The sequence below is a fragment of the Filicampus tigris genome, chromosome 3, assembly GCF_054856515.1.
Source record: "Filicampus tigris isolate MCC_2025a chromosome 3, RoL_Ftig_1.0, whole genome shotgun sequence".
NCBI lineage: Eukaryota > Metazoa > Chordata > Actinopteri > Syngnathiformes > Syngnathidae > Filicampus > Filicampus tigris.
In genome coordinates this window covers 2,128,472-2,141,825 of record NC_141219.1, presented here as the reverse complement: position 1 = coordinate 2,141,825, position 13,354 = coordinate 2,128,472, and the positions used below count along the sequence as shown (strand labels likewise).

At 43.8% G+C, this 13,354-nt stretch overlaps 1 protein-coding gene across 1 annotated transcript in view; it reads right to left on the bottom strand.

Annotated features, from left to right (window-relative positions):
- The window catches only part of hcn4 (hyperpolarization activated cyclic nucleotide-gated potassium channel 4), a 90,997-nt gene that overhangs the window by 50,696 nt on the left and 26,947 nt on the right, over positions 1-13,354 (bottom strand). The window contains exon 2 of the mRNA XM_086026371.1: positions 10,746-11,169. Within this exon, the coding sequence (XP_085882497.1) occupies positions 10,746-11,169 (424 nt within the window). The remainder of the gene's footprint in view (positions 1-10,745; positions 11,170-13,354) is intronic.

Here is a 13,354-nt window from a genome sequence, read left to right as displayed (position 1 = left end):
TGTGACTGATGAAGGCGCAACAGTTTCTCATGAGCGGCTTGCCACTCTTATGCCTCCCAGCTTTGTCCTCATGAAAACAAGCCAACCCACTGGAAAGGGAAACCAGTGGAGCAATACCTTCTGGAAAGCTACGCCAACTCCGTTCTTACCACTTCAACTCTATTTTGTTTGAAATTTCAGTTCACAAGTGACGCAGCAGTTCCTTGATTACGATTTATGATCAGACCAGATGCAAAAAAAAAAAATGAGGACCAGTGTTTTACTCAACAATGACCTCCATCTCCGTTCGACACTGACCCAAAAGAAGCCCGGGAAGCATTGTGCAGATGAAGATACATGCTAAAGAAAATTCCATAGACATAACAGGGATCTGAGGCCCTTCTGAGGTTTTGCTCGTATAGCCTTGGGGGGGCGGTGAGAGCATGTGGGGCAGCTGTCAAGTCCTCGATGTGATCGATGAATCGATGTGTCATGGTGGAAGAAGAATTCCGTATATTATACAAGGGTACAAAGAAAAATCAGCTTCTGAAGGGCGATTTTCAGGGTATGTATATATCCCTTGCCTTTAAATAATAATTTTCACATTATTTTGTTCGCTTGATTTTATGTTTGAAATGAAGCCTTGTGAAGATAAACAGTTCAGAGAAAGGATGGATGAAAATAGTTGAGATATGATAAATACGTTTATCCATCCAATGCGGATCAAAATAAGGTAATTTTCCAATTTGTAGTCATTTTTATGACTGACTTTTTAAATAGTTTTTTTTTTATCAATTTTAACAAAATATTTGTAGGTAAAACTAATGTGTAATCTATTGCAGTGCACCAATGGCCTGATTAAATAAATATAATTCAAGTACTTTAATTTGACAAATGCCAGTCATTGTAAAATATTCTTAGTAATATTTATTTTAGTAATTAGTCCTTGTCGATATTCAATTAACTATAACATTAACATACAATTTGGAAGGAATATGGTGATGTGACATCTTTAAATATTTCAATGCGGGGCAAAATATGCTAATAGAAATATTTTTTCTGATAATTTAATCTTTTTTATAACTATTATACTATGTTTTTCAAAACACAATTGATTGGATTTACTTCAATCAGTCAATGCATGTTTGCAAAGTTGAACGTATCAAGCCGTGCAGTAATTACCCCGTGCCGCATCATCACCCGTGCTTGATTGACGCACAAATTTAGTCTGACGAGTAATGAGCTTTATCAATTAAATCAATCCGCGTGCGCCTTCAGAGTTCATTTCTAATCAGCTAACACGACGGGCAACCCGCGGGAAGGACGGGGTTTCTCTCCAGCAAAAGCACACACACAAAAAAAGAAAAAAAAAAAAAAAAAGGCCTTCACCAAGATGTCATGTGCATGCATGCCGTCATCCTGGATGAAGTGCATGTGGTGAATGAGAAGTGGGCCTGGGAGTGGACCACAGGGAACACCCTTCCATCATCTGTCTAAACAGGCCTGCAGGGCTCCGATCACCACACGAAAAAAGAAAAGCCAAACACTCTTCCTGCCGAGATGTGCCTTTCGGTTCATGTTGGATCACACATTTATGTGCAATGGACTTTAAAGGGAAAAAAAATCAATCCACTCGGGTGGCTATTCATATAAGAACGGGGCCCATTCACAGTGTTGGGGACCTGTCAGTGTTGCCGGCGATGTTCATTGTGCGCCCCATAATGGCTCATTAAATCTTTTCTTGCGGCCTTTCTTATCTCTCAAAGAACACTCCTTGACCGAGGAGACGGGTCAGCGACTGCCGGCTGATGAGTTGATTTACCTTCTTCAAATAACTTTGCGTGGATTTAATGAGTGAGAGGTACTCGGTGCAAATTCGGGAACCCGGAAATGTCGGCGCCAGTGCTGGGGGTGGGCCATGTCTGCCAAGGCGCCCAAGCGTGATAAAACGGAGCCGTTTTTCCTCAAATTAATTGCCTCGGCTCAAATCAGCAGCATTCCTCAATTAGTGGCCAACTGAAGAAATAAACACCACTTCTCAAATAGATGGCATGCCTCAATTTGTTGCAGAGTACGATTTAAATGTCTTTTCTCAAATAGACACCGTGCCTCAATTAGTGGCCAATTTGCACAAATAAAAGCCCTCTGCAAAAAGACGTCATGTCTCAATTAGTCACTGGTAAGGAAATTATTGCCACTCCTCAAATAGTGCCTCGATTTTTTTACAAGGTGAATTGGCCACTTGAATAAATGAACAGCGCTCCTAAAATAAACACCATGCCTTCATAAAGTCGAACAAACAAATCTCTTGCCAAATAGACACCGCACCTCAATTAATCCCTTGGTGTGTCAACCACTTCATCAAATAAATGTTTCACCTGAAGTACCTGCCGCGCATCAATTAGTCATCCCTTGAACATAAACACCTCCCTTCAAATAACGGCTATTCCTAAAGTAGTCACCTGATGCGCCACACCTCTCCCCGAAGACAGTAGATGTCATGCCTCACTTACTGTACTGTTGAACCCAATCTTTTTCCAATTTCTTGTGTCATTTCTGGCCAAAAATACCCAACATAAGCATTAGTACAAATAGACACCTCCTTTAAATAAATTGTCGATGCCGTCTCTTTTGATACTGCACACACGGAGAGTCAGAGCAACATTTTTCTTTTTTTTTTAACACAGCCAAACATCTTAAGTCACACCATCCCCATAAAAATCCTCTTTGTGTTTTGAAGACCACTCCCTTCAGTAAAAGCTCCCGGGCTTTTGCACGCTCCTCTCAACAACATTTCCTAAAACATTTACGGGCTCGGCCAGTCGAAACGGTTCTGTGGAAGAAGGCATCATGCGTGGCGAGAGGTCGCCCTCGGAGAACAGTCATTAGCGTGCTGCCCGGAATCGGAATTTAGCCTGATGACTAATCGCATCCAAGTCACTGGTTCATCAACAGGAGACAACTCTGATGAGGAGAATATCCGGTCACAGTCTTATTTTTATCCCGGAGACAAGTGACAAGAGCGAGCAGACAAGAGGAAAATATGTGCCGCATGTGTGTATAGTTCTGATTTTGATTGCCTTTTAAGGACATCTTTCAGTTAATTGGGGACACCCTGGTCAAACTCGTGCCCGCGTCTGATGCTAAATGCCCCCCCCCCCGGAAACTGTAAATCCATGCAATATCGTCAGAAGTCCCATAAGTAAAACAGGCCGCATGACAACGGCTGTAAAACCAAAACCTTAAGTCTGGGTGAAATGGGAGATAATTTATGATAGCTCTACAAACATAAAAGGGGGTTCATAAAATGATGTTGGTTAGATTAGAGCATTTTAGCCACATATTAATGAATGCATTTCTGCACTGTGGTTTATGTTTGCTATGCCACAGGAAAATAGCTTGGTGCACTTACTAATACTTACTACTTATCAGTAAAACGGTACATTACGGGCAGCAGCCAGCAGTTGTCCTGCCACAACGCTAATCTCTTCATTCACATTCAATAACGCCAACGCCACAGGATCCCTTTCTAGATGTTCTGATTGATCATCTGGCCCACCCTGAAAACTCACAGTTTGCGTTTGAAGACTTTATGTACTTGTGACACCAGTCCTGGAACATTTCTGACACACCTTGAATGTGTGGATGACCAGTTGTTAGCAGTATGCGTACATCGCACGTCTGTAGCCGTGTAAAGCTAGAACCCTTATCTCCAGTGTTTTGGGATTCATTAAAAAAAAAGTTTGTGTGAAACTTGGACTCAGCTCTCATAGACCTGAACGTGGTCAAAACATCATTTGCGCGGTGATATTTTGTCTTTAAAATTAACGTTTGTGGCCAAATGCTACAGTAAATGCTACTGCTGTAATAAATATCACATTTGAAATGGTTATTAAGCAACAATACGGTCCATTTAAGGCAAATGGTTGTAAGGCAATCCTCCAATCGTGATGAGCCTAAAATATACTGGCGTTTGACTCTCAAATGTGGGGGAAATGTCCGTTTAATTCACTATTTAACAATTCTAATCAGATGTAGAACTTAATCAAGATTCTGTCCCTTAAAACGCAAACACACTCCGCTGTTGAAGATAAACCCTTGCCAAAAACGTCTAGCTCTGCTTTGACCCGTGACGCACGCCTCTCTTTATCTCCTGGCATGGCCGACTGAAGCATTTTGGGGGTCAAGTAGCATGCGCAAGGACACTTCAACTCTTTTGTGATGTGCCAACATGTTTGCGCTTTGGGCTGCTAACACAGTGCGCCCCTCTTAAGGACATGCCGTTATAGCCCGCGCGTGGGCCAGGGGAGGGCCGAGAAGAAAATCGCCTGCTTTTGCACGGGTTGAAAAACATACAGTTATATACACAGTGAATTTAGATGGATTTGCTGAAGCCCGATCTCACAGTCTGTAGCTTGACTCACTTTTCCATCTTGTCCAAAAACAGCGATTCAAATGCTTCTTTTTTTTTTTTTTTTTAAACAAATTAAAATAACAAAAACACATGGAGCCGAATGATCGGGGCGGAAGGCGGCCCCTTTTTAACTGTGCCAAACTGCGTGTGTCTGCGAAAATAACAAAACTTTGTCTAGCCCGTCTCCACAAAGAGTTTAACAGCTCACCGTGCTAGGCTTGCACTGGGCTCCAAAATATTTTTACATTAAGCTGTTAAGTGAATAGACATATTGATGTTCAAATTATAAGTGTTAGTGATTGGTTCCACAGGGTTCAATTTTGGGGCCCCTGCTGTTTTCATTGTATTTAATTTCTCTTGGTGGCATCTTCAGAAAGCATGGTATTTCAATTCCTTTCACTGCTACGCGTATGACAGTCAGAGCTATGTACCACAAAGCAAGTCACAAACTTGGCTTTAAATTGGGCAGTGATTTTAAATTGGACCGGCCAGTCAGCCATCAATATTATGTTATTCATTAATTTTCGTAACTGTGTTGTATGCCTGATTTTTACTCCGTGTACAGCACTTTGTATGCGCAATGGTTGTTTTTAAAGTGCAACATACATAAAGTTGAGTTGAGTACAGAGTTATACACGTTTGTGAATGGATAGAGTACGTAAAAGACTCAGAGTGATGCTCGTATCACTCACTGAGCATTTTGTCCGTGCTTGCGATTTAAATGGCACATTTTTGGGGGTGTATTCCACACTGTAACATCTGTTCGGCTTGTCTTGAATTCCTAAAAAAAAAAATGAAAACCACAGAAAATAAGAGAGATGAGATGTTAAAATGTACTCCCTGCAGTATTAAGCGATGCAGTGCGCAGCGTTCAGTTCTGCTCAGCTCAAGTCAAACACTTCCCGCAAGAAGTGTCCTTTGCGTGACTCCTTACTGGAGAGAAAATTCAACTCAAACAATAACAAAAAGTGGGTGAATCTACCACAACGCCATTCACGGCATAGCATGCTGAAATCTAGTCTTTTATCCTGTGTGTGTGCGCGCGCGCGCGCGCGTGTATGCGTGCATGTTTGCACGTGTGCGCCACTTCCGCCATGTCAGAGAAGTTGATGGGAGTTAAGTGAGCAATGCTGGATGGCATTCAGCCTTGTTACAAGAGCTAAATATTGCACAGTGTGATGAATCACGGCGGATCCTCACTGAGCGCCGTGAAAATAAATGACCTTTTTTTATTTATTTAATTTTTTTTTTTTTTTTTTACGCTCGCCTTGATACACTCTGATTCTCTGTGAGGAGGGAACACATTACTATGCAGACAATGTAGTATTTTACCTTAGAAGACTTAAGAACAGTAAATGGACAAACATATCTTTATGTGAAGATAGACAAATGTGTTCATTATGGGGAATATTCTCAAAAGTGGGTTTTCGTCCGTCAGGGTAATCGTCACTAACCGCGTCCGTCGTAGACGTACGCATGTTTTGCTGACGTTTTTTTGAGGGGTGGGAGGTGGGGGGGCGGACTGATGGACTAACCGGCGGACTTAACTGACAAACTGACTGACGAACGGGTATCCACGCCGCTGACGGATGACGAATGACGGCTAGCAAAATTTAGTGAAATGCCCACCTCTGCTAATCAGAATACCGTGCTGGTATTCACTTTAGACTTTAGACAACACTTTAGAGATGCTACAAAGTTGACCGGACTGCCGAGCGACGAAATGCGCGCATGGTGCATCAAAGACATTGATCATTACAATGAGTAAACAAAGTCCCATCAGCATGTGGAAATGCCGCTGAAAAAGTCCGCGTGCACTGATCTTTTATTTTCACCAACTGATATATATATTACCATATAATGTCAACATTCGACCGTCATTGTTATGTAATCGAGACACATATACAGCCGTTGGCCATGTGACTCCCAGCCAAGCCCCCGCCCCGTCCACACGTCAGCACGAATCAGCCGAGTCGGCCGGCGACGTTCTTCACCCGCCATCAGCGGCTGTGAAATGACTCAAAACATGCAATATGACGTTTCACCTTCGAGAGGCGCTAGACCTCAGTACAGCCTCTGGAGGGCGGAGCACAAAAGATGCTTAAGACGCTGGGAGAATACGCATGAAGGTGCTTAAGTGACGGTGGGAGAATCTGCGCAGCCGAAAAAGTACGGTGGGCTTAAAGGGTCCAAAAGAAGAGCATCCAAGAATTTTGAAGTCTGAAAATCTCGTGGGAAACGGCAAGCTAACCTCCCTTATTTGACTTCCCTTTTTACCTCCACAATCGACATTCAAAGGGTCAGACAGGAGTGTCTTGTGAGGCATTTCTTTCGGTCCGGAAATATTCAAATGTGGCGCAAAACGTCGATGGGAAAAGTCAAAGAGTCAGTCAGGTGGCGACAAGTTATTCTGCTGCGTGACACATGACATTTGTGTGAGGTTGCATCTGAAGTAGGCTGGCACCGAGGCAAAGCTGGCCTTTTACTCTGTCTGCCTAACTGGCGTTCATCAGCGAGCCCCGCCGCACTCGCACGCCACCCACGACCGCACGAAACATGCAAATGGCAGCTGCAAGTGCAAAGCGCTGCCGTCTCTTCTGCGGTTATTGTTGCCCGCGAGTTTGCCCACATGATGTTTAGGACGGATTGCATTCTTTGAGTCACTATGATTGATTTAGAAATAGACCGGTGTGTTTACTATGTGAATGGACAGACGGGTTTTTTATGCAGCGAGTTAACATGAATTGACAGACAGGTACGGTATTTGTGTGCGTATGTGAGCGGACAGGGAGATTTTTACATTTGTAGTCGTGAATAGAGGGATACATGTTTACAAGGTGTGAAAATGTGAATAGGTACACGCGCGTTTACAGCCAGATGTTTACATGATCTGTGTATGAAAATGGACAGATATGTTTACACTCCGGGACCTGTTTTCAACGACAGGCGCACCTGACAATTTGGCGACAGAAAGTAAACTAGACCTTGGCATAAGGCGCTTCTGCTCAAATCGCATGACACTACCTGCGCCACAACTTAGACCTGCTTTTAGCTTTAATACAGTGAGGCATGTTTACAGGATATGCAAATGTGAATGGATGTTCTTTGCATGAGAACGGGCAGGCAGGTGTGTCTATGTGTCAGACAGAACATTTACATTATCGGCCCTATTTTCGTTAACGGCATAAATCCTGCGCAGCGTAACTCTGCGCCAGATGCGGGTTAGAACCGGTGTTGCCAAGATAACCCCAGGCCTTAAAGAGGGATGTCTGCGTTGCTGCGGGACTGATCGCAGCCGACTTCAATCATGGCCAATCGAAGCAGCTTCTCTCATTCCCTTAAAATGCAGCACGCTAGTCGCGCACAGACAGTCTCAAGTTCAGAAACAGTTTTTGACACGCATGGGCACACCGTGGGCCAAAACATATTTTCCTGTGAAATGGGCACCGAGAGGCCGTCCACCATTGAGATCGTTCGTGCCACCCCATATAGCTGTGCCGCCCAGTGGGCTGATTTCATAGATTAGAAAGAAAATGCAGTAAAAATGATAATATGTCAATATGTTCAATGAATTGATTTCATTTCATTGTAGAATTGATTTCTACAATGATTCACAGGGATTTTCCACGCTGTTGTCATATTCTTGAATGAAATACGTCCGCGGAGTTCAGTCCGTTCAAATTCGTAATTCTCCAAATCACAAGGCACATGGGGACAAACAAAAACCATTTCTTTTTGGAATTTGGGAAGAGGATGCAAGTCCCACACAGCCGAGCTTCCAACCCAAAACCTTTTGACGGCGAGGCAAACGTGCCAACCGCCAGCCTATTGTGCCGCCCGTGAGCTATCGATGTTTATCGAATTATCTATTCCGCTCGTTTCCTTCCCGTTCCCTCCTCCTTAATCACGCTGTTGCCTGAGTGCTCATGCTTGACACGCAAGCACTTTTTTCGCCCGAGCGCCGACCCCCGTCAAGCAAAGGTCGGACCGAATATCCTTCGTGCTGGAGTCCCAGAAGCGGTGGGGGACATGCACGGGGGAAGAAGGGGGATTCTACTCCCCGTGATTCATTCGATCTTTTCCTCTCTTTGAAATGGCATCACAGAGATTGATGTCACCACACACTGTTGTCCACGCAGAGTGCAGGCTGGATGGATGCGTAATAACAGGGAACCTGTAAGAGGACGTGCGATGGGCAGGTCCGGTGAAAAGGTGCTTTGATTGCCAATCAGCTGCTATTCAGTACCTTGCCATTGTCATGCACATGGATGAAGGCGTCGATATAATTGAGTGTTTTGATTGAACGGGACAATTGATGGACTTGTCACCAGAGCTGAACGATTATGGCATTTTTTTTCCCAAAGAATTGCGCTTGCGCTATGAGTCGCGATGTTTTTTTGGGGTTTTTTTCAAGGTCCTTTGCCAATGTATCAACAATGACTCTTGATTATTACAACAAAACAAGAGCAGATCTGTTATGCAATATTGAATACTGATGTGAAGGCAAATGAAGCATCCATTGATATGAAAAACAGTTACACTGCAATTACAGGTATAAATTTACTAAATATTTTGATGTGCAGTTTGGTAAGCGTTGACCACGACAACATAATTGTGCCACACAGGCGTGGTGTAAACATATATAACATACATATATATAAACATATATATATGTGTATATATATATATATGTGTATATATATATATATATATATATATATCATCACTGTCCCGTGAAAAACACTTATGTCCATTTGTTTTTTTTCAATTTTCTTATTTTTACGCGAATGGTGCTTCCACGTTACAGACATCGCATTAACATGCTTTTTTTTTTTTTTTTTCCAAAATTGGACTTAAGTGTTTTTCACAGGACAGCGACGATATCCTGTAAAGGCAAAAACTCAAGTACAGATTACTGCCACTTCCTACACGTCACTTCATTTTATGAAAGATATGTAAACGTGGAATGCAATTCTTAAATCATTCATTCAACTTATCATAAAGACAAATAAATAAAACATACTGTATATGTATACAATTAAAGCTTAGCCGATCTCCAGTTAGTAACATCACACAGGCCGCCTGATAGGAAAAGTAAGATAATGCCTATGGTACTTATGACGTAATCTCAAGCGCCAGCGGGCATTAATTACTACTCGGCGGGAAGTTTTTTTAACCATGCGAGGTGAAAAGGATCAAGCATGTTGGAAAGCTGAAAGCTAGCACGGCAGTGTTAGCTTAGCGTTATGTGAATCTCCTCTCCTTCTCTCTCAATAAAATGAACATTTACAGTAAGCCGCAGTCTTCGCGATTACAAAATCGCATCTGAAATTGCGATTGTATTGCAAATGCAATTCATCGTTCAGCCCTACCTGTCGCTATTGTTGTTAAGCCGTCGATGGATTGGGTAGATATGGTTCCACGTGATTCTATTATGTCTTCTCATCTCCACACCGACACTTTCACTTTGCACCTCTTACCATTGGAGACGATACAAGAGCCATGCGGTCGGAGCGACGGGAACTTTTTGAATTGATGCCGCAATTACAATCACGCTCATATCGCGGGAAAGCCTCTGCGGGATCTGCGGTCCCACCACTATCCGGATGGGCGCACAGAGAGAAATGCCAATCAACACCGTGGTTTTTCTCAACTCACTGGCGCCCGAGGTGCCAAAAAAAGGAGCGTCTTCAATCTGTGTGCGTAATTACAAGTGCACCTCCCTGTGCCGTTTGGATTGTAACTAGAAAGCAAATGCGTGAATTGGCTGGAATTCATTGGAAGAATTTCCATAACAAATACAAATGGATTTTAAAATAAGCTAACTAGGTTAGTAGCTAACAAGGGAATATTGTCAGATTTTGACAAATGAACACCTTTGTTAAATAGATGCTCTCCTTTTTCTGTCCATCCATCCATTTTCTATACTACTTGTCCTCATTCAAGGGTGAGCCTTTCCCGTCTGACTTTGGACGAGTGGAGAAGTCAGGAACGACGCTACGCCGAGGCTAGGGGGCGCTGAAGCCCCGTCAGAAATATGCGTAGCCCCACTTAAGCCCCTGCAGCATTTTATCTGACATAATAAAATATATTTATGAATGATATTCTCAGGCCCTGCTATTTATCAGACTAGCTCCCCTTTCGCTCCGGGCAAAAAAAAAGAAAAGACAAAATCCTGGTGCTGTCTCTGGGCGGGGTACACCCTGGAGTCATCTCCAGGCAATCGCATGGCACAAACTATGACTCTCACTAACGTAGAAGCCAACTGCCAAGGCTAACACAAACCCAAATTTGGACAACCCCCCTCCCCCAAAAGACAAAGGTATAACAATTCTTTGGGGTCTTTTCGTACCTCTTCCCATTGGTGAATGTAGCGAATGAGTCTGGAGAGGCGCAGGAGGCGAAGCAAGCTGAGGATCTTGGTGAAGCGGACGATCCGCAAGGCGCGCGCAGTCTTGTAGAAGTCGGAGTCAATGCGCGTCTCGACGATGAGGAAGATGTAGTCCACCGGGATGGACGAGATGAAGTCCACCACGAACCAGCTGCGAAGGTACTTGATTTTGATCTGCTGCGGGTCCAGGATGATCTCCGTGTTGTCCTCCTTGACGATGCCCGTCCGGAAGTTGAGCACAAGGTCCAAGAGGAAGAAGGTGTCAGAAACTACGTTGAAGACGATCCAGGGGGGCGTGTGCTCGTCCTTGAAGAAGGTGATGCCTACGGGGATGATGATGAGGTTTCCCACCATTAACAGCAGCATGGTCAAATCCCAGTAAAACCTGGCCGGGGAGACAAACGCAGAACAACATTCAGAGTGGAGCATTGAGCGGAGACTGATCCAGCGCCGGCTGCACGAAAGCCAGCTATGTGAATCACTGCACTACCAACCATCCATTTCCTATACAAAGTCGCAGGAAAGCTGGAGTGCATTCCAGGTGACTTAAAGAAAAAGCCAGACTACACCCAGAATTGGTCGCCACTCGCCATTCAAACTCAGGATGATTCTGAATGGAGCATTTCGTGGAAAATCAATCCAACGTCATCTCTATGTATTTATGAAGGAAATACGACGACGTTCACCGCACGTGTCAGTGGAACACAGAATCCGTCTGTCTGCGCTTCAATCAAATCCACCGCGTTACACCACCTGTGCCACGACTTTTAGCTGAGCTAGGATCTAGTCTACTTTCTGTCACCAAATTGTCACGTGCGTCATTGTCGTGTAATCGAAAACGCCCTCGGTAAACCAGAATGCCCAGCAAGGCGCAAGCGCGGTCTGCTAAATTGCCAAATGCGATAAACTAGACTTGCCCTGGCACAAAAATGAAGACCCGGCACTTTTTACACCGAGCGCAGTGTATAAAAATAGAAGCCACCGTCTTGACGAGGTAACCAAATGTTTTTTCTCTTGCCATACCTGGAGACACGGTCGAACATGATTCAGTATTTCGACAGTTTGAGGGTATGCCATATGTTTCCACACCAAAACATATTTGCTGAATAATAATATGGGTGCACCAAAAATTGCGCTATATACCTTTATTCTCCAGCCAATATGCATGGTCACAATGTTTGGGCAGCATACTTGACACCAACACGGATTAAAGACGCTTGAAACCTCCCATTTACATCCCAATTGTTGCTTGCATTCGCCTCTCTACATGACATGTAATCCAGCAGTGGATAATTATGGATCAATTTCAGCTCTTTGTTCGCATGTAAACACAAATGCGTATTCCACGCATGTGCTGCTTTGCCTCCATGCCAAGCACTCAATTTGAAGGCTATTTGTTGTTTGGGGCAGTAAATCAGGCCCGGAAGGTCAGCGAGGGTTAACTGCTAATTATAAAGAAACCCTGTGAACTCGTCCATCTCCTGAGCATGAACGTTTGGATATAAATTGCACTCCACTGGACGTTCGGTAATTGAATCCAGATTGGCTCTTTTGTGTTAAGGGTGATATATCCCAGAGGAATGAGGAAGCCGGGCGGGGTTCTTGCATTGTCCACCGGACCAACGACCTCACATGATTTACCCACCTTAAACTGGGTCATAAAGTTCTGCCGCCGCACCAAAGCAATTTGGAGACGGGAAGCCTCCATACATATCCTGTAGGTACATAACAAGGATAAGGGGACTCCATTTTTCTGCAAGCTAGCAAGACGACATCAATTCATTACAGCTCTTTCACTTTCCGCTGATGACTATTGATTCCGCCGTTGAGTCATACATTGATGAAATAAATCAGGTACCAGGGTAAACTACGAACCATTCACAAAGACGCTAAAAACAAGAATCACGGAAGGTGTCATAAAGCGTAAAAATCTACTCTCACCTACTGTACATTGACAGTGTTTGGTCAATATTGTCACTCATTGGTCGTTGTCAGGTCATAGAAAAGACTCAAAGGGCTTCCCATGCCCGCAGTTGACAAATATCAACGACATCCACTGATGGAGGGAAAGGAAAAACTAAAATAAAAAATAAAAAGCACATCTGGAGAAGAATGAAAATTAAATGGAGAATCTTTGAGTAGGGGCCGCAGATGGGAGACTCGTCCTTCCTTCCACGTTCGCCAACAGTTTGAATGATTTTTTTTTTTCTTGACGTCTGGCGACGTTTAGCGAACATTTGCGACCTTGAACGAAACCCTGACAAACTCTGACTTGAACGCGCATTTTTCGACCTTCGCCAACATTCGGAAATTCTTCGATAGGGGCTTAAAGCAACTCTCGCATAGTGCGAGCTGATATTCAGACTGAATTGAAGACACTTTTTACCGCTTTAGCCGAGTTCAGAATCTACGTGTTCAAGTCGGACGGCCGGCAAACGTCAAGAAAAAAATTATTCAAACTGTTGGCGAACGTTTTGCAAACATTTGCGACATTTATTGAACGAACTCTGCCGCGAACGCGTCGTTCGCTGCCTTCGAATGCACTCGTTGGCCGCTCAACGGGCAAGGGG